Below are 26227 nucleotides of genomic sequence, written 5' to 3' on the forward strand. Positions count from 1 at the left end.
TTGGAGGTTGTGCTCTACATGCATATTTGCAGGCTTTTAGTTACAAGGATCTTCAGAACACCAGCGTGAGATGCTTACCTACAAAAATACATTTGAGGAACATAAAAATTAAAAATGTACAGCGGACTGATTAAAGTGATAAGGATATAAAATATACATCATTCGAAATAATAAACTTATAATTGCTGGTGTGCCTTTAAATCTTACAAATTTTTTGATTGACCTTGGAAAAACCTCATATAAAAAGGCTGCGTAGTTGGGATAAAAGAGAAACTGAATATCTTAACATTCTAAGTGAGGTATTGATCCTCCAACCTAAAGGTTACTAGGAGTTCATTTTCTGCCAGCGTGGCCCTCCATCTGTAGGCAGCAATACACATGAGTACAGAGTTCACCTGTTCCTAAATTCCTTTTCACTGGCTTTGTGTTTAACCCACAGACACATCACCTGGTTTGTCTTCCTCCTCCGAGGGCACTTTTGTTCCCAGGGATGAACAAGCAATAGTTGTAGCCCTCTAAATCAACAGACTAACCTCAACTATAGTTGCACTTAAGCAATGCATTGTTTGTTCAATAAAAGAGAAAACAAATGAGTAAAGAGAAAAAACTTACTTTTGTGAAGATGAAGCTATTGGAAACTGGGCTGCTGTGAGCTGGGAAATATTTGAATATTGTCTTAATGCACAGTTGATCCTTGGACTTGACAGCCTCTCTGTTTTTGGCCTAAAAGTCTGATACCCGCTTCCTTAGAACTGATTTTTCATTTTGTAAGCCCCTTCCTGTATTACTTTGTTTCACTATAAGGCTTGGTCTACACTAAACCCCCAAATCGAACTAAGGTACGCAACTTCGGCTACGTGAATAACGTAGCTGAAGTTCGAAGTACCTTAGTTCGAACTTACCTCGGTCCACACGCGGCAGGCAGGCTCCCCCGTCGACTCCGCGGTACTCCTCTCGTCTAGCTGGAGTACCGCAGTCGACGGCGAGCACTTCCTGGTTCGACTTATCGCGTCCAGACAAGACGCGATAAGTCGAACCCAGAACTTCGTTTTCCAGCCGCCGAACTAGCGGCTGGGTGTAGACATACCCTAAGACACTAATTGGTTCTTTTGAGCCTCTCTATCTTGAAGAATCTTCTTCTATAGAAAACAGTTTCTTCATAAAGTGCTGGTAAAGCCAATTTAATGAGAGTATGACTATAGAAAATAACTTGCATATTCAGGCACAGTCATTTGTCAGTGATACATCAATTGATGATAAACATAAGTAGCTGTTTATTGCTAAGTGACACTGTCAAATCAAATTTACTATTTTAAAACCATATATTTTTAGACTCCTTCCAGGGTTTTAGCCTTTTTTTTTTTTTTCTCTGGTCTGGGTAAACATCCCAGATGTGTGATTTGAAGACCCTTGGTAACACTAACCTGGCAGAATGCAAGTGGGCCTGATTCAGTGCTCATTGAGATCAGTGGGAGTTTTTCCATTGACTTCAGTGGACATTGGATTATACCTGTGGCCTAAGGAATCCTCCAGGCTTGTGGTGCTGTCATCTGCAGGGCTTCCCAACAAGGACAAGAGGAGTGGCTTTTAGTAAGCAATATGCAAGTTAAGTTGATGCAGGATCAGCCTATTATTCTTTTGTAGATATCTCTGAATTGCTACACAGTCAAAGATAGGGCATGGTGTGAATCCTTACACTCACACAAGTTGTTCTGCTGAGGTCAGCAAGCCTGCTTCTGTGATTAAGGGCATGGCTACACTTGCAGATGTAGAGCGCTGTGAGTTAAACCCGCCTTCGGAGAGCGCAGTAGGGAAAGTGCTGCAGTCTGTCCACACTGACAGCTGCAAGCACATTGGCGTGGCCACATTTGCGGCACTTGCAGTGGCATTGGGAGCAGTGCATTATGGGCAGCTATCCCACAGAGCACCTCTTCCCATTCTGGCGCTGTGGCTTGTGGGAAAGGAGTGTGGGGCATTCTGGGTCCTGTCCCAACTCCCCGTGATGCATCGGTTCGCATCCCAGCATTCCCTTTGCTTCCGTCCACATTTGGCGCCATCTTTCAATGTTTTTTGTACTGAGCGCTGTTTTCCCTTTCAGTCTGTGGGAATGGAGCCTGAACTGCTGAGGAGTATGCTGACGAGTCTCACCAGCACGTCACGTTTGGCAGTCGAATTATTCCTTATGATCCAAAGTGACAGTGAGAGCTCCGACAATGATATCGCCTTGAGTAACGCATATGACACGAGTTTGCTTGTGGCAGTCACGGACATGCTCACCACCGTGGAATACCGCTTTTGGGCTTGGAAAACAATCACTGAATGGTGGGATCACACCGTCATGCAAATCTGGGATGACGAGCAGTGGCTGCAGAACTTTCGGATGAGAAAAGCCACTTTCATGGGACTGTGTGAGGAGCTCGCCCTCACCCTGTGGCGCAAGGACACGAGATTGAGAGCTTCCCTGATGGTGGAAAAGTGGGTGGCTATTGCAATCTGGAAGCTGGCAACTCCAGACAGCTACCAATCGGTCGCTAACCAGTTTGGAGTGGGAAAGTCGACCATTGGAATTGTGTAGATGCAAGTTTGCAGGGCCATTAGTCACATCCTGCTCAGAAGAACCGCAACTCTGGGTAATGTGCATGACATTGTGGCTGGCTTTGCACAAATGGGTTTCCCTAACTACATAGGGGTGATAGATGGCATGCATATCCCAATTCTGGCACCAGCCCACCTAACCTCCGAATACCTTAATCGGAAGGGGTATTTCTTGATGGTTCTCCAGGCGCTTGTGGATCACTGTGGGCGTTTCATTGACATTAACGCAGGCTGACCCGGAAAGATGCATGACGCACGCATCTTTCGGAACACTGGCCTGTTCAGGAAGCTGCAAGCCGGGACTTTTTTCCCAGACCAGAAGATCACCGTAGGGGAAGTCGAAATGCCCAGTGTGATCCTTGGAAACCCTGCTTACCCTTTAATGCTGTGGCTCATGAAACCCTACACAGGGAGCCTTGACAGCAGGAAGGAGCGGCTCAGCAACAGGCTGAGCCGGTGCAGAATGACTGTGGAGTATGCTTTTGGCTGTTTAAAGGGCCGCTGCCACTCTCTGTATGGGAAGCTGGACCTGGCCGATAACAGCATCCCGTGGTTATAGCCGCGTGCTGTACCCTCCATAACATTTGTGAAGGGAAGGGTGAAAGATTCACTTAGGCATGGAACTCGGAGGTTCAATACCTGGAGGCCGAATTTGAACAGCCAGAGAGCAGGGCTATTAGAGGGGCCAGCACGGGGCTGCAAGGATTAGGGATGCCTTGAGGGAGCAATTTGAGGCTAAAAGCCACCAGTAATGTCTGGTGCCCTGCACAGGAGTGAAGTGTAGTGGTTCCAATGTTAGTAGGAATCTATGTTTGCTACGCTGACTTGCAGTGCTGTTTCTTTCCTGGGCTAAGGTATCTTTTACTTTATGCAATAATAAAGAATGTTTGTTTTCAAAGCCAAAAAAATCCGTTTATTGAAAAGAAAATTCATTTATTGGAAAGAGACACAACTGCTTGGGAAACAGAAAGGGCAAGGGGGTGGGGTGGGGAACGGTACAATCACAGATTTGCGTATGTCCTGTCTGGAGTGCTGTGCAATGAGTGCTGCTCTTCAGGATGGCAATACTGCATGGTGATGGGGGTTGAGTGCAGTGGGTAAGGGTCCTAGTTTTCAGGGCTGGGTGGTGAAGCTACAGGTGTTGGAGGCAGCTGGTGGCGGTAAGAACCTGGATATTGGGGAAAGTGGGTTGGAGGTGACATGGGGGCACAAAGGAAAGAGTTTTGGGACAAAGGCTCCGGGGGGGCGGGGGGAGGGGCGTGTGCGGTAGTCCTCCACCTGCATTGCTACGACCGCCTGTATCGAGTCCGCTTGGCGCTCTATGATGTTTAGCAGCCGCTCCGTGCTTTGGTGCCAGCGATCCTCGTTCTGCTGGCGGACCCTCCTTTCGCTCTCCCGCACTTTTTGATTTTCATTACTTGAATGCTGCATTACTTCATGCAACATGTCTTCCTTGCTTCTACGTGGCCTCTTTCTGATTCTTTGGAGTCTTTCAGCCGGTGGTAACACGGATGGCTGAGATCTCAAGGTTGCATCTGTAAAGGCAAAATGCAACACTTAACAGAGGCAGCATTGTTCACACCAGACAGAACAATGATTCTCCCGTACTTAAGGGTAAGCACAGTCTACACAATAGCATAATTTGCCCGTCCCAAAGCGCGCGCACACAACCCACTGGACCCCAAAATGGTGAGTAAGCACAGGGTCAAGGGGGACTGATTGTTTCATGGCTGTACTGGTCCTTTGGGTTTCTGTGCCTTGGGGAGAGCCAACAGTGGCAGAGGGCCCCTGTACTGAACACTGTCCTCACATTTTCCACAGGAGTTTGTCCTGGAACAAATCTCTCTGCTGAGGGTGACCTGGGAAGCAAGGGAGGGTATTCTACTGCAATGTGGCTTCCGCCCTGGCCCATATGCAGCTTGCTTGTGTGCAGCAGTGGTCCCCCCGCCCCTCACAGCACAGTTAGCCTGACTGGGACAAGGACCACAGCGGCTCTCCCAAGAAACATGCGCAAGCGCATTGCCCAAGTTCTGGATGAGACCTTTGAAGAGATCACTGAGGCCGATTACTGTGATGTGAGAGAGCACATCAACGCCCTATTCCGCATCTAGGCATACATGCAGCCCTAACCCTCCTCGCCCCAAGAGCCATCACAGAATAACTTCCTTCCCGAAATAAAAGCCGCTTACTGGGAACCTCCTTTGGTGTTTGTTCTTCCCCAAGCACCATCCGCCGCCACTGGCTACCTTCCTCCTGGCTTGAGAACAGCTCCTGGCTGCATGCATCTAGGGATTCCGCGGGTCTTCCTCCACCTCAGCACCCTTGCTCCCACTTTGCTGCTCCTCCTCCTCCTCCTCCTGCCTTGTTGCACTGGGCTCTGAAGTGTCCATGGTGGTCCCTGGAGTGGAGGTGGGGTCGCCCCCAAGTATCGTGTCCAGCTCTCTGTAGAAACGGCAGGTCGCGGGGGGAGCACCCGAGCAGCTGTTTGCCTCACGGGCTTTGCGGTAGGCATTCTGCAGCTCCTTCACTTTAATCCTGCACTGCAGTGCGTCCCAGTCATGGCCCCTTTCCATCATGTCCCTTGATATCTGCCCGAAGGTATCGTAATTCCTACGGCTGGAGCGCAGCTGGGACTGGACAGCTTCCTCCCCCGCAAACACTGATGAGGTCCAGCAACTCGCCATTGCTCCATACTGGGGCTCGCCTGGCACGTGGAAGCATGGTCACCTGGAAAGATTCGCTGATAGCACTCCACGCCTGGCTGAGCAAACAAGAAGGGATTTTTCAAAATTCCCAGAGAATTTAAAGGGCGGGTCTGACGATTGGTCACCTAAGGGCAGGACAGTAGAGTTCAAAGTGATGACCGGAGTGGCTAGCACAGACATTGTGGGACACTTCTGGAGGCCGATCAGAGCACACTATAGGACCAGGGTGTCAATACTGGCGCTGTGGTGCTCCAGCGGGGCCGCAGCAAACATTATTACACTCGCCGAGGTGGAGTACCAGCCGCGCTGTAGCCGCAGAGTCAGAGCGCTCTACGTGCCTTGCCAGTGTGGACGGGGGTGAGCTAGTGTGCCCGGGGCTCCTTTACTGCGCGGTAACTCGCAAGTGTGGCCAAGGCCTAAGGGTCTGAAGGATTAGTCCTTCTCTTTGACTGTGTAGTGATTCAGATATTTCACAGAAGGATTTAAGCGGAGATTTGTAGTTAGATTCCTCCCTCCCCCCCCCGCCCCCCGTTAAATTAAAAATTGGTAGGAGGTGGGGGAGAGAGATACTTTAGGATTATTCCCCCCTGAATTAAGCCTGAAAATTCGTGATAACATCAAGACTCAGAGTGTGATCCTGTGCTGTGCCTGTCAGACAGCGAGAGGCCAGTTGGAAAGGTAGGGTATGGTGGCTTTTGGCCACCTTTGTGTCTCCTTAATTATGGGGTGCTCTGGGACTCCTGGTGCAACTTAAACAGCCCTGGCTGCCTGTCTAAGTTATGTCAGCCCCGTAAGCCTCATGGCTGTCTTCTATAGTTCCTGTGCTAGGGGAATCCTCCCATGGCTGGACCCAATGTTTGTGGGGTTCCTGTACATCAATCCTGTGCATGTTGGAGTGGGGTGACAATCTCCCCCTCCTATTTTACACACAGTGAACAAAACATACAAACTTGTAATATCCAGATTTAGCAAAGAGAATAAAATATTGAATTGTTCTCAGTTGAAAAGACTCTGAAAGTTGGTAGGTCCCACATCTGATTTTAAGATTTTTCTTAACTATCTGTGATCATAAGTGTTTTTCCCTTTCAAAACAAATGTTTTAATGCTTTCGAAGAGGTGTTTGCGTCAGCTCAGTGCTTATCAATATCCATACAGCAAACCAGTACAGATTCACTGGAGGAAAACATTTCAACTTCTATTTTGGATGGCTGACATAAACACATTTTAATTATGAGAAATACCATTACCGTATTCTCTTCCCAGTTTTTTGGAAGATGCTCATAATGTAGAAAATCATCCTATGTTCTGATTAACCTCTGAAAGAATATCTCAACTTTATTTTATTATTTTACTGGGGATATGGCAGGGAGAATGTGAACTCAATTATATCTTCATCTTAACTAACTTTTGTACAGAATACCTATTCCATGGTACCCTCTTTTATGCACATAAGTGTGCAGCTCAGTAAGGGGAATTGAAAATAGTGGTGGCTCAGGGTTTGTTTTTTTGTTGTTTTGTTTTTCAGATATCTGTTCTGAACTGTATTGGTACTTGGCTAACTATTTTTTTTTTCCTGTTTGTCTTATAGGTTTTGTAAGCGCCACCGGATGAAATCCAGTTCAAATGTTCCCTGTGTCCCAAAAGACTTGTTGATGATGTCAGAACTAGTTCTTCCACAATTCATCTTTAGTCTTATTCAGTACTTAAGAGAAGGATATAACGAACCTGGTATGTTTGAATTTGCATGTGGATAGCATGGTTTATGTTGCTGTCTCTTGATTATGGTTCTTTGTGAAGATGCTAACTTTAGTCTGTGCTGAACCTAGTGAATCCTTTCCTAACCACATGTTGAAAGGATCAGAGCTCTGGTTTTATTTAGTTTTTTTGTTTTTTTTTGTGTGCAATGGGCCAGTACTTGGTGAGCTCAATTTAATTTTAGTCACTGCCAAAAAACTTTATTAATGTGGAGTTAAGTTTGCCTTGCATTGGCTTGTGCCCTTCCTGTAAACAGAGGGTATTGTGTATTTCCGGGCACTTTGAAAGTTAAAAGCAGCTCACTTTGGGGTAGGCTGTATCTCCTTAATCTGACAGAATTATGCTAAATTTGCACTATAAAGTCTATTCTAATCCTTGTTGTGGCATATCAGATTTCATAACAGGCTCCCTGTATGCATGGGTCAGAGAGATATGGCAATTTCCTGCAATATTCTTGAAGAATCTTATTGAATTAAGTTGAAGTATGTTTGAAGTCCATTGTATTCAATGCAGAGTTTATGTATTATTGTGGGCAGAATTGTATGTAACCTCTTTGGGGGGGTGGGGGAAGAGATGGGATGTATGAGCCTGGGGAAGTGTTATGAGCTTCAGAGGACTGTAATTGAACAATGTAATTGAATGGGCCAGACAAGAATGGACTTTTGGAACAGTGTCGAGTAGTTTTCCTGAGGAATCTCTAGGGGAAAGTGAATGCAAATATCCCACTTTGTGCAAAAATCAACCTTTTGAAGCTACATCCCAAAGAGAGGACCACTGTCTGCTGATTATTGGGGTTTCCCCAAGACCTCTTCTTCTCAGTTCCCCAAGAATTCAGCTCGACTCCGAACTCATCACTAGAGTTTCTTTATTGGCATACAATCAAACTACTCTTGAGTTGATCAGTTTCAAGCATAGGGATGAGCGCAGGGCATACCACATATACATAGTTGCACGGCAGACCTCTTCCTTTATATACATTTACACGTTGCACTGCATTTACTATACATTGCATTATATGTTTTGGGATTGGCTTGGTTACTTTGTAGGAGCCAATCCCTGTGCAGCATGCTCTGTCTATGCATCATCCATGTATTACTTACTCTATACCTCATCTTTATGTTCCCGACTTCTCTTGTCCATTTAAATGGTTTCCTGGGTATCTCCCTTGTCTTAGCTAGTACAGACATTCTGTTTCCAACCTGCTGATTCATTTATCTCCCTAATCTTTTCTCTCAAGACATGAGGCCTCACCCATGTCCAATTACTCATGTCAAGCCAGGCCTGCAATTACCTGTTCCTGGAATCTGAAGATCAAAGGCCCAAGCTGTATAAAGGAAAGACTGAACTATTTATGGTGTTTCTTGTTCTGAGTTAAGGCTGTTATGAACTTGTAACCACAGAAAACCCCCTTTTTAGGGTTTGAAGGAGTAACTCCTACCAAAGCTCTTGTTAAAACGTGGGAGAGGGGGTAATTTCTGGTAAGCTTACTGGCATGCAGGTTATTTTATTATTTTTTTAAAAAATTCTGAAATGCTTTCATTTTAAATTGGCTTGCTTATAAAGATCTATGTGTTTTTTGAGTGCTGGCAATTAGTTATTCATAGTCTTCGGAGAGAAAGCAAAGTACAGATGCAGCCTGGAAAACTCCCAGTCAGGAGAGAGAGAGAAAGATGCGGGCCACTTCCCACGAGAGGTGACTCCTGATTAGCTGGGAACCTAAAGTGGGTGCCCTTGGTGGACCGTGGAGGTGAAATAAAGGTGCAGTTGCCCTGAACTGTGATGTGGATTTTAGAGCATTTTGAAAAATTCTCTCTTTAACAGAAAGCTCTGAATCAGTCTTAACCATCCTCCATAACACTAATTTTTTAAAACTGTAATTAAGGTCTCTAGTAATGCTTACACACAAGGGGACAAAATTAAGGTTTCACAAGCAATTGTAATATTCTTTTAACATAGCTTTTTGTATGTAATTTACTATTTTTTTTTTTAAAAAAAGCAAATTGAAAAATAGAAATTTCATCTTGTGGAGTGATATTGACATACACATGATTCATGCGGTTATATTTCAGTCAAACATGATTTTCTGTTGTATAGAGATCTTATTTCCTTTGAAAGTAATACACTGACAACGCTGGCTATGGCCATTCATTTTGCTCTGTAAGTTCACTATGTATTTGTATTATTGCCTTTGCATCATAGTACTAACTTATAGTGTCCCTATTGTTTCAGTCCTGGATCTCTCTCGATCATAAATCCAATTGTCTAATGTTGTATGTTTGTCAAATGGAGATAATTCTTAAGGGAGACTAGACTGTCTATAAATACATTTTATTGGTGGCCTAACTAGTGTTTTAATCTGTTGAAATGTTCAGTACAATCCTTTGTTGAAGCAATACAAATAAAATGAAACAATTGTCTTTCTCTGCCTTAAACGTCTTTTATTGGGTTTCCAGCTCTTGATCTGCCATCAGAAAAAGACCTTCACAGAATCCTTCAGATGTTGGAGCCTCATGTTTCCTTTCTAGAAGACTTGACCAAAATGGGAGGAGCAATGCGATCAGTCCTTACCCAGGTTTTGACAAACCAACAGTTTTACAAAGATCTGAGCTCTGGTGAGTTCATGCATATTCCTGTTGTTAAATGTTTAAATTATTAGAAATTTAAATTGAAGCCATTTTTGTTCATTATCAGCCCAGTGTACGGTATTCTTTTGTTCTGATGTCACCAAAAAGATCAGAAAAATAATTATAAGAATAATTATAAACTGACATCTGAGTTGATTGCTATTTTTAGGGCTTGAGAAGCCAATGGGAATTTTGCTGATGTAAGAACTGTGGAGTAGGGTCTTTTGTGGCACAAGTATTTTTATAAGGACGTATAATTTCAATAAACATTTTTATAATTGGTCTAAGATCAAGAACAGAGCTGACTTAACTAACATTTAATTACCATAAAAACATATGATCATAAACGCCTCATATTTTATTTTAGGACCTGCTCTCATAAAGAATACCTGTTGCTGCCTGAGGCTTTGGGTATTCTGTTCAGAGTAAAAATAGCCTGATATATAAGCCACCTATTTTCTTTCTCTGATGCTCCCCCCTCCCATCCAGCCCAAAATGTTACACAGTCACTGGTTAGGGGGACCTGATGCAAATGAACTCCGTGCTTTCTGTAGCTTGCTGCTTTCATTTTTGAGTCTTTCTAACCTACTTCTACATGACTACAAAGCAGATAGGAGTTACTCTGGCGTTAAGTTAGTGTAATTATCTTGAGCAGGTTAAAGGAGGGCTAAACTCTTGGACAGCACTCTTCTATCTGAAAGAGAAATACTTACGAATACTGCTGAAAAGTACTTTGCCCTGCTCTTCTCTCTCCCAAATTCACTTTTTCATGCTTTAAGGGAAAAGTCTTTTGGGAGCCAAGCATGATCTCTTTTGAATGAAAGAAGTTTAATAATTTTTACTCTGCAGGGGAAAAGCTCACCCTGCATCACAGAGTAGCAGACTTCCTATGCATGTTGTGCTTAGGTGGAAGAGCCTGTTTTTTTGTTTTTTGTTTTCTCCCCCAGGGGGTGGGGGTGGAGGTGGAGTTGGGAGGGGGGAAAGATTGTGTGGAATAAGGAAGTATGCCTGCAGGAGTAGGGAACATACCTCTATGAGTGGAGACCTAGTCTCCATGGAGGCAGAACATAGCAAGACCTGAGGCGTTTTTGTGGTCCGCTTGCTGCATAGGTTAACTCTGGCTGCAGGGAGCAGGTGGCCAGCTAAAAAGGATGTTGTCATCTCTGTGGCATTTGCCTTTTCATTGTTTAATAGCTTGCTTAAAAACCTGAAAACAAAATTATTTCCCCATAAATTTTTTTTTGCTAGAGAAATACTGATTTTTTTTTTCTAGCCGTTTGTCTTTGAAGATTTTAATCCAATGTGTGCAATTTATTTACTACTTTGTGAACCAGCAACTTGGATGTGAGTGGAAGTGTCTATAGTTCTGGGAATAAACTTGGTTTACTGCTGCTGCAGTAGTCTCAACTCAACTTTTTTTTTTATTTTGAGATCCAAAAATAAAGTGGCTGTTTTTTCCTGTTTGATGCTCTTAGAACATTCTCTGCCAAAATTTAGACAATTTTTAAAATGAGTTTTATATATTAGGCCCAATTCACTTCAGTATCCTTTTATTTCCACCAACTTGGGGTTTCTGTCTCTATCTCTTTCCCCCCCACCCCCCCCCGGGTTGAGCTGAAGATGGCTGAAGTATTATAGTAGGTAGCAATCTTGCTTCAACGGAAATGATGGGTGCCTTGATTAGAAGAAAAATGCTTCTTGATTTGGAAAAAATAACGGATCAGAAAAGTCTATTGTATTTTGGATTTAAATTCATCTGCTGGCAAACTGACTTTGTGTTTGTTTAGGGTCAAATTTGTAGACTTGCATCTCTAACTCTTTTGTTCATATCTTTTTTAAATATTGTGGACCACTTTTTAAATTTTTTAATCTTGTAAAATAAATGCTTTTGGAACGAATCTCATTAAGTGAGGCCTCTTGTGTTAGTACATGAGCTGAATACTTGTTTGTCTTTGCTTTAATGTTGTTTTAAATATATATTCAAGGTGTTGGAGAAAATGCATGTGCAAAGAAAAGTCATGAAAAGTACCTCATAGCTTTGAAAGGCTCTGGACTGGCATTTCCTGAGGATAAACTTGCATGTGGTATGCAGGAGCAAGCATCTGGGACTAGCACTTTAGCAATTCAAGGTTTGTGTAGAAAAACATCATGGGTTGGGGGGAATCTTGCTTTTAAAAATACTTCTCTTGTGTCCTAAACAGTATTTGAAGTGCTTCATGGAATTAAACTATTTGTAGGGATCACTTCACATACTGCCAAAATGCAGGACCCATTGTAACTGCACCAACAAAACTAAACATAGTACTTCAGGGATAGGATGTGAACAATAATCCTTATCCAATCAGAGAATTAGTGGAATTCAAGTAGGCAAGATGTAATTACTCATATTGGAATTTAGGGATTGTAACTGGGTTAAATCCTTATTATTGCAATAGTGCCCTGGATTTTTGATGGCCAGAAGTGATCAGGAACTCAGTTTGTTTCTTCTGAAAGAATGTTTTTCCACCAACATGGTGCACTGAAGCACTATGGTGGGACCTAATTCTGAATCACAAGCATCACTTCTTCAAGTACCCTGAATATTCCTTGGAGATCTTCCCTCCAAGTACTGCCAAGCCCAGTACTGCTTATCTTGTGAGAGCTAACGAGATCAGTATGAGGCAGTGTGGCTATAGCTGAGATTGTTTTGTGTTTCTTTATGGGTCATTACATCTCACAAAATGTGTCTCTCGTCAGTACAAGAATTGTGAAGGAAATCTTTATTTTATTTTATGTTTATTTCAAAAGGTTTAGCAGGCGCTACAACAACATCAGGACAAGGAGAGTCTTCAGATGAGGTGAGATTTTTTTTTTTTCTCAAAGAAATCAAATAGAAATGTAACAATATATAAACAGAGAGAATACTTTAGTCCAATCCTGCAAATCTTTAATACTCGGTGTATGTCTATCTAGTTCAGTGGAGAGAACGTCTGTTAGTAGGGATCTACAGGACCAGCTCCTTATGCCCTTGCTCCACTAAAGAACTCTAATTAAAAAAAAAAAAAAAATCTCGTTGCTAATACTGCTTCAGCTGAACTGGTGTAAGCAACATAGATATGTGGTGTCACAGTTCAGGGCAACTGCGACCCGTTTTCTCCCCTCGTGGTCCAACAAGGGCACCCACTCTAAGCTCCTAGGTCCTCAGCCATCATGGTTAGTGACTAAGGCAACTTTTTAGTCAGATGCATTTTTAGTAAAAGTCATGAACGGGTCACAGGCAGTAAACAAAAATTCACAGCCTGTGACCTGTCCATGACTTTTACTATATACCCCTGACTAAAACTTGGGGAGGAGGGGGCTGAGGGAGGGCAGCCCAGGTGCTGGCGGGGGGATGGGTGGGCAGCAGAGCACAGCCCAGGAACCCCACTGCTGGTGGGGGTTGGTGGGGCCGGCAGGCTCCCTACCTGGCCCTGCACCTCCCCCCCAAACAGTACAGTTTGGGTGTGGGAGGGGGCACGGGACGGGATGAGGTGGGCTCTGGGCAGCGCTTACCTGGGGGGCTCCCCGGAAATGGCGACATCCCCCTCACTCAGCTGTTATGCGGAGGCGTGGCCAGGCAGCTCTGCAGGGTGCATGCACGCTGCCTCTGCCTGCAGGCACTGCCCCCACAGCTCCCATTGCTGCAAAGCCAGTGCTCTGGGTGGAGGTAGCGCACAGGTAGCTGCCTGGCCACGCCTCCGCCTAGCAATTGAGTGAGAGGGAGGATGTCGCTGCTTCCAGGGAGCCCCTCAGATAACTGCCTCCTCGAGCCCGCCTCACCCCGTCCTGTGCCTCTGCCTCTTTCCACACCCAAACTCTGCTGCTGCTGAGGTCGGGGGGGGACGGGACGTGGGGGCCCAAGACTGCCCCAGCAGTGGCCGGTGTGACTGGCACAGGGGCTGCCTGAGCTGCCCCTGAGCCAGGCGCACCGGCCGCTGCAGAAGTCACGGAAAGTCACGGAATCTGTGACCTCCATGACAAACTTGCAGCTTTATTAGTGACCCATGTCTCTCTCCCTCTTGGCTTGGCTTTTTCTAGGCTGTGCACTTCCCTGCCTACACTGTGATGTCTCAGCAAGCCAGCCTGCCTAAACAGGCCAGCATCTGTGCTTTGCTTTCTCGCTAATGGCTATGAACAGTGGAATTGCCCACGGTTACAAGTTACCACACAGCTCTTCATAAGCAAGCAAATTTATTTTTAAACTGAAAGCATTACAGAAAAAAATTAAAAAGAGTAAAAGAACCTACATTTGCTAAAAAACTTAACCAGAGGTCACCCGACTCCAGTTTTGAGCTCTGGTAGCTTCAAGTCCATAACTGGGTTTTCCCCCAGTTATAAATTCATAACTGTTTCATATTCAGAACCAGAACCACTATGAACAGTTCAGTATCAGAGGGGTAGCCGTGTTAGTCTGGATCTGTAAAAGCAGCAAAGAGTCCTGTGGCACCTTATAGACTAACAGACGTGTTGGAGCATGAGCTTTCGTCGGATGCATGTAGTGGAAATTACTGAACAGTTCAGTTTTTCCTTTATACAGCTTGTCCTTTGATCTTGGCCTCATGTAACAGGTGATCAACGGAAAGTGGCCTACTCAGAGCATAGCTTCAAAAGGTTTGATATTTGCATAATTGGAGGTGAAGTATTTATATTTACCTCCCCCTAGATATTCCCCAGGAAGTTCACTTAACACTTTTTGTTGCAAAAGTCCATTCTTGTCTGACACTTTGTTCAGTATAGTCCTTTGAACACCCAGGTCTGTCATCTAGTACATCTCTCTCCCACCCCACCCTCAGGAAGTTGCATACAATTCTAGCCCACAGGAATACATAAACCATTAACTTAATACCATAGGCCCCAAAGATACTTAAACTTAATTCAGTAGATCACCCAAGGATATGGCAGGAAATTGCTATATCTAGTACAGGTGGCTCTCTCTTTTCAGCAGTCATTTTCAGCATCATGTCCATTAGACTTGTTCTAAGTAGGTTTAATACAGATGATGCTAAAAGAGGTGTGAGCAGTGTTAGGCGCTAGATATCCCAGCGATGCTAATACTGGTGCAGCTGAGCTGGTGATAGCAACAGTGGGAATATTTTCTTATGTAAATTCCCTGGTGTAGATCTGGCCTTATTTACTAATCATGTTTGGTAGGGGAGAAGGAGAAAAACCTATGTTTAGGTTAGCTGGAATCAGCAAAAACAATTGATGGGGAATAGTTACGTCGCTGTAGAGTTGCTTTATTAATGTATTCTTAACTTACTTGAAATATTGTTTTTATGGACCTAATTTTTTTTACTAAACCTTTAACGGTCTTCCAGATGATAGCTTAGTCCCAGCTGACAGGAGCAGACAACAGTCATTTCTAACTTGTTCAGACATCTGAGCAGGGAGGCAGAACAAACTTTTTAAATGCTTTAAAACATCATCGTTGGCAAGGACTTTTAGTTTATCCTGAAATCTATTTGAACAGGTGTAACAGTGAAAAATCTATTGTTTGTTTATACCTACAATAAGTTACATCAGATGTTTGCCTCTGTTGTCACCAGCTCACAGCATGTTATGCTCTCAGCAGTGCTATTTATAAGTTGACATTTTTCAAAGCACTGCTTGCTATTCTTTAACCGTATCTTTACACAAACAAAACCCCACAATATGAAATAACAACTAGAAATACTACTGATGAGATATTAAATGAAACAAAAGAAAGTTCATCTTAATATTCTGAATTTGATTCAAAATGATGCTCACTCCTTGTTTGTGATTGCTCTCTTGTGAGGGAAGGAAATGGACGCTATTGTGGTAGTTTGGGGAGGGATCAGATATGGCATTCCTTTTGGAAAGGATGGTGGGGTATGACTGGGGACTAGGGAGGTATACTGGTACGTGGAAAGGGAAAAAGGATTTATTTCACTGGGTGAAGTATAGCAGTTTAAAAGGAAGGTTGGGGAATAGAATGGAAGGCCCAGGGGAAAGGAATTGCCTGGGTTAGTGGGGAGAGAATAGCAGCAACTGAAATATGCCTGTCAGTTAGTGTTTTACACCTTGTAGACACTTCATTCATTCTTTCTTTCCAATCTCCAGTATAAAGCTGCAAATCGCCATATGTTAGATCAAACTAGCAACTATGTTAAGCATGCAGTTGTTGTTTTTATTATTTATTATTATTAAAACTGAGAAATTTGGTCCTATCTGGGATCTGAGTCAAGTTCTCAGTTACCGTATTGAAATGTAATCTCAAAGAGCATGAGTGGGCATTTTCACACTTGATCTCAACCAAGACTTTTTTATTTAGAAACATCTATAGCAAGAAGGATTAACAATAAACAAACACAACCAATTTTAATTTTTGAGTACACTTTTTTCTTAATTTTCCTGACATATTTTCAGACGAATTGGAGATTACAAGTAAATATGATAAGGGATGAGGGTAAAAATAACTTCCATATCCCCTCAGTTTTTTTAGTAACTCAAAAAGAGACTGAAGGGCCTTTTATAAATGTGGGACCTGAAATGCACATTTGTAAATATAAATCCAGTTAACTTACTCTAAGCTACTTTAATAAACAAGCTTTTAACCTTGTTCAGTTTCTACAGTGCAAATTACTGCAAGGAAAATATTACTTACTTTTCAGTAACTCTGCAGCAAGAACACTAAAGCAAAACTGCCTTACAGCAAAATTGAAAATAAGTTTGTTAGAAAAGATCATGCTTTCTCCTCATGTAAGACTTTTTTATTTCCTGAATAAGTAGGAGTGGTGAATTATTCTGTCCTTTATAATTCTAAGTGTATTTTAGTTCATGGGAGATTAATTGGAGAGAGATGGCATTCAGCAAGGTACTTTCCCTTTTGTATTTAGGATGAATCTAAAAAGATTAGTGTTCAGGATACATTGCTGTTAAACTTCAACTCTTTCCATTAAGATTTAATCCTCACCAACTATGACATGGGAGACAAATACTCAGCACACATTTCAGTTGAGGAAAATATTTTTCAAGAAAATGATACTTTATTCCCCAAATTTGATCACAGCTTTCATCCTCTTAAATGGATAAAATCACACATTTCAGAAACTGTAATGAAGACAAATATATTTAACTTGTTTCTCTAGTATTATAGTGGGTGCAGTGTCATCTGCTTGTTAGAGCAGTAGACTTGGAGGCCAGGATCCAGCATCCTAACTCATATATCTGTCTGCATGTCACTTTCTCTTTTTATGCCCTATCTTTCCCATTTAAGTGGTGGTGATCATGTTTTTAATCTAAATTGGTTTCTGTAAGGCTGGCTTGCTTGTTTATAAAGGGCTCTGTGCACTTCAGCTGACAAGTGCCTTTTATATATCTGAAATATTACTTTATTTGCTAGGGCTCTTCTAATTATAGCTGGCTGCCAACAAATTAAATTATTTCAATGTTGGATAGAAACATTTAAATTGATTAGAAAATGTCTACTCCAATTATTTGTGTTGCCATCTCAGATTCATAGTTATTTGGCTGGAAAAGCCAGAAGAGGCCATGCATGCAAAAAAACAAACAAACCCAAAACAACAAAAACACCTACAAAGGGATAAAAATTAAACTTCATAGTTACATGTACCGTATCTAGATATTTTACGTATGTAAACATTTTTTAGCAATTCTTTTCAGAAAGAAAGTAAAGTAGCCAGCAAAATTTAATAAAATAAGCAGTCATGGGATAAGAGGGAATGTTCTCTCATGGATTGGTAACTGGTTAAAAGATAGGAAACAAAGGGTAGGAATAAATGGTCAGTTTTCAGAATGGACAAAGGTAAATAGTGGTGTTCTCCAGGGATCTGTACTGGGCCCAGTCCTATTTAACATATTTATAAACGATCTGGAAAAAGGGGTAAACAGTGAGGTGGCAAAATTTGCAGATGATACAAAACTACTCAAGATAGTTAAGTCCCAGGCAGACAGCGAAGAGCTACAAAAGGATCTCACAAAACTGGGTGACTGGGCAACAAAATGGCAGATGAAATTTAATGTTGATAAATGCAAAGTAATGCACATTGGAAAACATAATCCTAACTATATATATATATATATATATATATATATATATATATATATATATACACACAATGATGGGGTTTAAATTAGCTGTTACCACTCAAGAAAGAGATCTTGGAGTCATTGTGGATAGTTCTCTGAAATCATTCACTCAATGTGCAGCGGGAGTCAAAAAAGCGAACAGAATGTTTGGACTCATCAAGAAAGGGATACATAATAAGACAGAAGATATCATATTGCCTCTATATAAATCCATGGTACACCCACAACTTGAATACTGCATGCAGATGTGGTCGCCCCATCTCAAAAAAGATGTATTGGAGTTGGAAAAGGTTCAGAAAAAGGCAACAAAAATTATTAGGGGGTATGGAACAGCTTCTGTATGAGGAGAGATTAATAAGACTGGGACTTTTCAGCTTGGAAAAGAGGCGACTAAGGTGAGATATGACAGAGGTCTATAAAATCATGAGTGGTATAGAGAAAGTAAATAAGGAAGTGTTATTTACTCCTCATAATACAAGAACAAGGGGCCACCAAATGAAATTAATAGGTAGCAGGTTTAAAATAAACACAAGAAAGTATTTTTTCACGCAACGCACTGTCAACCTCTGGAACTCCTTGCCAGAGGGTGTTGTGAAGGCCAATACTATAATGTGGTTCAAAAGGGAACTAGATCGATTCATGGAAGATAGGTCCATCAATGGCTATTAGCCAAGATGGGCAGGAATGGTGTCCCTAGCCTCTGTTTGCCGGAAGCTGGTTTTGGATGTCAGGGCATGGATCACTTGATGATAACCTGTCTGTTCATTCCCTTTGGGGCACCTGCCACTGGCCACTGTCAGAGGACAGGATACTGGGCTTGATGGACCTTTGGTCTGACCCAGTATGGCCATTCTTATGTTCTAAATGAATAAAATACGTTAAAATGTCTGAACTCGCACGTAATAATGTTGTCCTTGGGGAAACCATTTTTTAAAATGTATTGAGTTTGTGGTTCCCATAGTAGATAAAACATTGTCCTATTACCAAGTATGTACAGGGTCTCCTGTTGTTTTTTAGCTATGTGTTTAATCCAGAAGTGAATTACAGAGTATTTACTCTCTGCAGTAAAATCTGTACAGCTATTGATTTTTGTAATCTCTTCCCCTACTCCAGGAGGACCAGGATGGAAGCCAAGGTGTGGGCAAGCGCAAGAGGGTGAAACTAAGCAGCAGTACCAAAGGTATTTATGATGTAATGATCTCCATTTATCATGCTTGCTTTGTGTCTATCTTATAATATCTAAGAACGCTCAGTCTGTTTTCAAGCACTGGGAAGCTACATGTGACAGGCATTTAATTTGTCAGTGAGTATTTTTAATCTGCAGCTCTCATCTCGTGAGGGAGCAAGTACCACCATTCAGTATTTGGTGTCAACTGATCATTCGTCACCTTTGTTTTGCAAGGGAACTTCTAAAAACTCATTGTGTTGTCGGTATTTAGGTGGAAGGTTTTTCAAATGCTAATAAATTAAAAAATCTAGTGGAAAGCTTAATTTGTTCCTGACAATGTCTTTCTTTATGTTGGTGTGCAATATAATTGCAGTTTGGGCCAGACAAGAGCACTTCCCCTCTGATCCTTTTTGGTCTTAAAGTAAACCAATCCTGTAATGACACTTTAATATGAAAAGAGGTTTCATTAGAAATAGATATTCAAATGGAGAGTCCTTTGAAACTACTCACATTTATATCTTGCCTTTAAATCAATCCTCTCTGTAGGCCACATCCTGCAATGTCTAGTCCAATTTAAGCAAAATTCCCACTGAGGTCAATGAGAGTTTTATCTGAAGAATGACTGACAAAGTACATCAGGATTTAGCCCTTTGGGGATTGGAGGTGGGAGAATATCCATGTCTTATGCTTTTTGTTGTTAGGTTCGTTGTTCTGAAAAGGTGCTAATGGCAATTGTTAATGCCTTCCATACTGATATTTTCAAGAGACAAATGCCTCCCTTTCTTTAAAATTACATTATACCATTACTTGTAGGTGTGACAAGACAGGAAGATAGCACTGGGTAGCCACAAGGCATAAGAAGGGAATATCTGCAGGGAAAACAGTAATGAAGGCATGAACAAAGCTTTGGAAAGACTTGAAAGTGAGGATGTGGAGTTTGAATTTGAAATGGAAAGGTACAGGAAGTGAACACAGAGATTTGAAGGAGTTGTGATGGTGGGAGATGAAAATTATAATTTACGGTGTTTCACATATACTGGGCAGAATAGAGATAGAGAGGCTAGAAAAGAAGACATAACTATAGTTTTAACAATGGCAATTTTTGTAATTGGCAATTAAAATTTAGGAAATATATTGAAATGTTATAAGAAAACCATAGTTTGCTTTTCAGAGACAAGACACAAAAGCAGAGAAGTCGCTAGTTAAGACACTTCTATGAGTCTTTACAGTTTAACCGAAGTTCCTAAAAGATAAAGTAAAATCCTCAGGACTCTAGAAATAATGCAGTTTCCTTAATAAAAGTGAACTTCTATTGTGGGGCAGGAAATTCAGGCCTAGAAGCTGTCAAATGCCTAAATGGACATCGTTTAAGGCATTTCAGCAAAATGATGCTTTTAATTAAACCTTTCGTTTCCCCCAGGCTTGTAGTCTCCCCCTCTCTGAGGCATCTCAACATGGACTGTGCTGGTGATGTTGATAGCTCCTAATGTCAGCCCCAGAGGAGGGAGTCTGCCAGTGGGGGAAAGGTAAGTTTCTGTTTTTATTAAATATTACATAGTTTTCTGAAGTTTTCAGTATTCGTATTTTATGACCTATAGGGTATAAAATAAGAGTATTAAAAGAAAATTTTAGAAAACTGAGTATTGAATAAAAACAGATTTTACCTCTTCATAAAAGCAGATTCCCTGCCCCAGCATAGATCTTTAATGGTACTGTCTTCACAGCAGGCTATGCATTCGTGATACTTTGGCATACTAACACTGATATCCCAGGAGAAGAGTTTTCAACAGCTATAAATTTATTCTTTTGTGGTGATAGGGAAAAATAAAAAGAAGATTTAAAAGACTCAGGTGACACTTCGGTACAAAATGTGGGTTTGGGTATTGAGCAGCGTATTATAAAATTGTTCTTTTCTCTTTGTTTTGTTTTGCTGTTTCTAAAACACTCGTCCATCTAAACTATCTAATTTATAAGACATTTTCAACCCTATAGACACTATTTTTTTTTTATTTATAAAAAAATTGCATAATACTTTTCACAAGCATAGGAGTAATCGCTTTGATGTCCTAGACAAACTTGGATAAGAGCTCTCTTTCTAAATTCTTCAGCAGGTAAAATTGGATCTGGTGGTGGTCCCTCCCTGTCCTCAGGCTGTTGTATAGAGTTGTTATGCACCGTTAAACTGCCATGTTTCTGGTCTGAGGAAGCTGCACTTCAGCAGTGGATAATGAGTGTGTGTGAACAGCATACATTATTGGTGTCCACATATTAGAATATCTGAAGTGTACCTAGAATCATAGGACTGGAAGGGACTTCAAGAGGTCATCTAGTTCTAGTCCAGTCCCCTGCACTCATGGCAGGACTCAGTATTATCTAGACCATCCCTGAGAGGTGTTTGTCTAACCTGCTCTTAAAAATCTCCAATGATGGAGATTCCACAACCTCCCTAGGCAATTTATTTCAGTGCTTAACTGCCCTGACAGTTAGGAAGTTTTTCCTAATGTTCAACCTAAACCGCCCTTGCTGCAGTTTAAGCCCATTGCGTCTTGTCTTATCCACAGTGGCTAAGAAGAACAATTTTTCCTCCCTCTTTCTTGTAATAACCTTTCATGCACTTGAAAATTGTTATCATGTTCCCTCTCAGTCTTCTCTTTTCCAGACTAAACAAACCCACTTTTTTCAATCTTCCTTCATAGGTCATGTTTTCTAAACCTTTAATCATTTTAGTTGCTCTTCTCTGGACTTTCCCGCTTTTGTCCAGATCTCTCCTGAAATGTGGTGCCCAGAACTGGACACACTACTCCATTTGGGGCCTAATCAGCCCGGAATAGAGCGGAAGCATTACTTCTCGTAATCATTGGGTCTGTTGTGCAGATGGATGATTTCAATCTGCATGGCTGTCAAGCTTGCATCTTTAATCAGTAGTAAATTCATACACACATCTTTTTAAAAGGGAGGAGGATGAGACCCTAAATTATTGTTGCATGCTTGCTGTAGTAAGTGACTGGTGATTTTTGATGGAATATTCAGGATTAAGAGAGGTAAAAATCAATTCTCTGATATCACGCTTCCAGAACATAGATTTTTTTTTCTTTGTTTGGATTAGAAAAAGAGACTCCTCATGAAAATGCCTCTCAAGTTTAAATTCATATTTCTTGTGATATTTTAACAATTCCTGAAAATTCTAACATAGTGGTCAGAGTCCACCACTGGCATGTGACTGTGGAATGTTGGCTCTGCTGGTGGTAAGTTCACCTGGAGCAGGCAAAGTGGCACAAAATGCTAGCAAATCCCCCTTCACCGTTGGGCCAAAAGTCATCCAATACACTCCACAAGATGATTGGGTCTGGCTTGGAGGGGTGGGGAACAGTGCCAGGCCAGGAGATGCACTGATTCAGCATTTCTTGCACTGCCTGCCCTGATTTGGGGGAGCCAGTTGGAATTTATCTCTGCCTTCTCTGGGGGAGAGGTGGCATTATTGCTGCTTGCCCTCCTCTGGGGCAAGATACCTTTTCCCCTAGCCCGGTTGACTCCAATAGGTACAGGAGGGTTATATTTGCATAAATCTCTCCATGCTGTAGGAGTGGCCAGGTTATGTTATCTGTGAATAGTAAGTATTACAGCTTTGAAGGACAGTGAAGACACTGTGTGATCTAGTAGACTCATAATGAGTCTGGGAGTTGAGATAAACTGGGTTTTGATACCTGTTCTACTACTAACTTGGTTTATAATTTTTGGAAAAGCTGCTTTATTTATCTTTTTTTTTCATTTTATAGAGTTGGGATAATACTTGCCTACTTCACAAGATTGTTTTGAGAATGTATTATTTGTATGTAAATTGATTTGAAGAATTAAAATATTATGTAAGTGTTACATTTTATTTAAAGGTTTTAAAAGTTTGCAAACAGATCACATATGTTTTTAGGAATTACACCTAATTTATGTCACAGTTTTAACATTCAATTAGTGTGGGTCAGATTCTGCCACACTTGCTCCTGTTGAATATTACTGTACTCCATCAGTAATCCCACTGAAGTCAATGACTAAATCTTCAATTTGTATAAATTGTTGTAGCTCAGTTGAAGTCACTGGAACTATGACAATTTCCATCAGCTGAAGGTCTGGCCCAATGTAACTATTTGCAGAGTAAGTCAATACCCAGTGTAAGGCTGATAGATTGGGTTCTGTATAAGGGCTTGATTCTGCATCTGATTTGTACTGAGGACTTCCATTGATGACTGCAGGAGTTCTATACATGAAACCATTTCAAGCATATACTCTATACAGTATTGGTGATAACTAACTTTTTTCCTCAAGTGTTAAAAAACCCTTTTATCAACATTAGCAGGATGGTAGCATTAAGATGTTCCTGATTCTTAGATATTTGCATCTAGTAAGTTAAATAGAATATTAATAAACTAAGGTTGGAATGTCCTTTACAAAACCTAAAGTCATTCTGAAGTCTTCCCCCTCCCCCCCCGTTCTCCTACTTTTTATGCAGATCAGTCCATCATGGATGTTTTAAAGCATAAATGTTTTCTTGAAGAATTATTATTTTGGACAATAAAATATGAATTTCCACAAAAGATGGTAACTTTCTTACTCAACATGCTACCAGATCAAGATTATAAGGTATTTGCATGCCCGCCTTCCCTCCCAAAACAATTTCCTTTACTCACTTACTTTCGACTTGTATTGCATCTTGCATGAGTACACATATGGTTGATATAAATCATTAATATAACAAACCCTGTGTTCTTTTATTATTTGAGGGTTTGTTGGTATGCCCAGAGCCGTACAATACATGGAAGGAGATGTGGACAGAACAGGTTGGCTAAATAATTCCGTTCTGAAAATTCCTTCAGGAGCCAGAGTATTGTGTTTGTTTTGTTGTTTTGGCTATTTCCTTTATAGCTCATAAGCTTTGTTAGACTTTATAAGGTCTAGCTCTCTGAAGAGAAGATACCTACAAGCCTTCACAGTTTTAGTTTCCAGTCTTGGAGCAAGAGCAATATCAACAAACTGTTTCTCTACACCCCTCTCTCCCGCACCCCCCAAGTTTCCTTAGACATCAGACATTTAGGATGGGGAAGAGACATCTGCTCCTAAGATATTTTGTTACTGTTAATATACTCTTTAGAACTAGTTCAGTTAAAGGTCCAGTGCATGTAATTCTTGTGGCAGGAGGATGTGTTAATACAATATTTTTTCTATGATAAAAATTAGCTTGACTGCTTTATATAGTTTTTAATTAGGTTTCCTCAATCCTCTGTTGCTAATTTAAAATCTCTTGAAAAGTGTCAGGCTTAACTATAGACATTTTTACCTATGCCACCTATAATAAACTAAGGAATAAATAATAACTCGTATCTCATCTGGTTATAAGAAATGACTTGGTTCAGCATCTTTATTGTGAAAGAATATCTGCTGTTGTTGAGACCTACTAATTTTAATGTGTGTTAACTAATGACTTTTGGAAGCAGAACATTATGCCTTATTATCTCTACAGCACCTGAAGTGTGTCAGGTAGGCGTGGTCACTTTTTTTTTTTTTTTTTTTTTAAATCAAACTTATTTTTGGCAGAAAATTGGGTTTTTGACCTAATTATATTTTTGCAGAAAGTGTCTACTTTCCTCAAATTTTAGGAAATCAGAAAACCAAGTTTGTTCAGATTGTGTTTTTGGGACAAAAAGAGGAAATCTTCTGCAGGGAGGAAACCACCATTTAAAAACCAGTTCTAGTGCTTTACAAAACAAGTAACATACAGATCCTGTCCCAAGGAGCTTAGGAGTCCTACTAGATCTGATGTAACAAGAGACACAAGTGAAGGGAAAGGAATGGTGAAGATTGCAAAGTTATTCTGTGAAGTTGTATACTACATATTAGCTCAGTTCAGTCATTGAATTGTACCAGTTTTTCCTTTTTTTAAATGTTAAATGAATGTCGTAAGAGACAGTCCTGCCTAAAGAATTTACAAGCTATTGGAGAAAGGAAGGATTACCTACCTTTTACAGATGGGGAATTGAGGCACAGAGAGAAGTGTCTGATACAACTGGTAATTTAAACCAGATATTCTGCATCTAGTCTAATATCTTGACCACAAGATCACCAATTAGTTCAGTTTCTTATTGCTGTACAGTACCACAAGAAATAAAGTTCTTAAATGGAAATAAACTCTGTAGAGCATAGATAGTTCAAGAGTAACCCTCTCTGTATAAATCCACCCTAAGTTTGGATAGGAATGTCAGGAGTCAGTTATTTGGCTTTCAACAGAAGAATCAGTTTGATTACCTATGCTTACTCTCTTCTGACTTAATTTTATATGGTCCTCTGCTGGTGCTCTTTGGCCCACTGAATGCTATAGGGATAGATTTTATGCAGTGTTGTAGCCGCGTCGGTCCCAGGATATTGGAGAGACAAGGTGAGTGAGATAATGTCTTTTATTGGACCAACTTCTGTTGTCTCTAAAAGTTATTATCTCCCCCACCTTGTCTCTCTAATAAGGCTAGATTCTCTTTTTTCATTCCTGCAGAAATATAGTCTCATCCACTGTAATTTATGTTCTGGCTTGAATGGTATCTGTAGGCCATCCTCCAGCCAAGAATAATCAAAGCACAGTGTACTCCAGACATGTCCGCTTCTCTGGGCTTACTTTTATTCTGGGGTGTGTGTAGGGTTCCTTGAGAGCTGTTTATGGTCCCTTTATGCTTCACAGTATTGTGGAGAATCAGTTCAGATAAAAGTAGCAAACTGCAGTGCTCTTAATAAAAATGGGCCATGTATTTCAGGGTGTGGACAGACATGGATAAAGTGAAGTAGTGATTTTGTAGTCTCAGACCATGGAAGCCACAGTTGGCTTAAAGGTAGCCTTAAAATGCCTACTTTATATTCCAGAAAGACTTAACACGTTCAAAGGACAAGTTTTAGACTAGACTTGGGATTTTAGTTCTTGAGCTGAAAATTTTCTGTCATCACCAAGACAGCTTGCATTATCTCATCTCTTCAGACTAAGCAAGTCCATATGGTGGTAGTTTAGAACAGCAGTAGCACTTAAGTTGGAAATTTGAAATGAATTAAAAATTGGCTAAAAGACAAAAGTATAAATAAAAGGTCAGTTTATAACATGATGAAACGTTAATAGTGGAGTGCCCCAAGGAGCCGTACTATGACTGATATTGTTTCAATATATTAATTACTGATCTGGAAAAAAAAGTTTAACAATGACGAGGTAAACCTTTGTAGATGATAGAATTATTTAGGACAATCAAACCTAGAACATAAGAACCACCATA

At 41.1% G+C, this 26227-nt stretch overlaps 1 protein-coding gene across 4 annotated transcripts in view; it reads left to right on the forward strand.

Moving 5' to 3' along the window:
• The window catches only part of UBR3 (ubiquitin protein ligase E3 component n-recognin 3), a 197657-nt gene that overhangs the window by 22815 nt on the left and 148615 nt on the right, over positions 1 to 26227 (forward strand). For all 4 annotated transcript variants that reach the window (XM_026647558.2, XM_026647559.2, XM_026647560.2 and 1 more), the window contains exons 2-7: positions 6889 to 7028; positions 9509 to 9667; positions 11665 to 11808; positions 12467 to 12516; positions 18881 to 18947; positions 23437 to 23567. In XM_026647558.2, the coding sequence (XP_026503343.1) occupies positions 6889 to 7028; positions 9509 to 9667; positions 11665 to 11808; positions 12467 to 12516; positions 18881 to 18947; positions 23437 to 23567 (691 nt within the window). The remainder of the gene's footprint in view (positions 1 to 6888; positions 7029 to 9508; positions 9668 to 11664; positions 11809 to 12466; positions 12517 to 18880; positions 18948 to 23436; positions 23568 to 26227) is intronic.

The sequence above is a fragment of the Terrapene carolina genome, unplaced genomic scaffold (assembly GCF_002925995.2).
Source record: "Terrapene carolina triunguis isolate 2854851 unplaced genomic scaffold, T_m_triunguis-2.0 Scaffold62, whole genome shotgun sequence".
In the NCBI taxonomy this organism is placed as follows: Eukaryota; Metazoa; Chordata; order Testudines; family Emydidae; genus Terrapene; species Terrapene triunguis.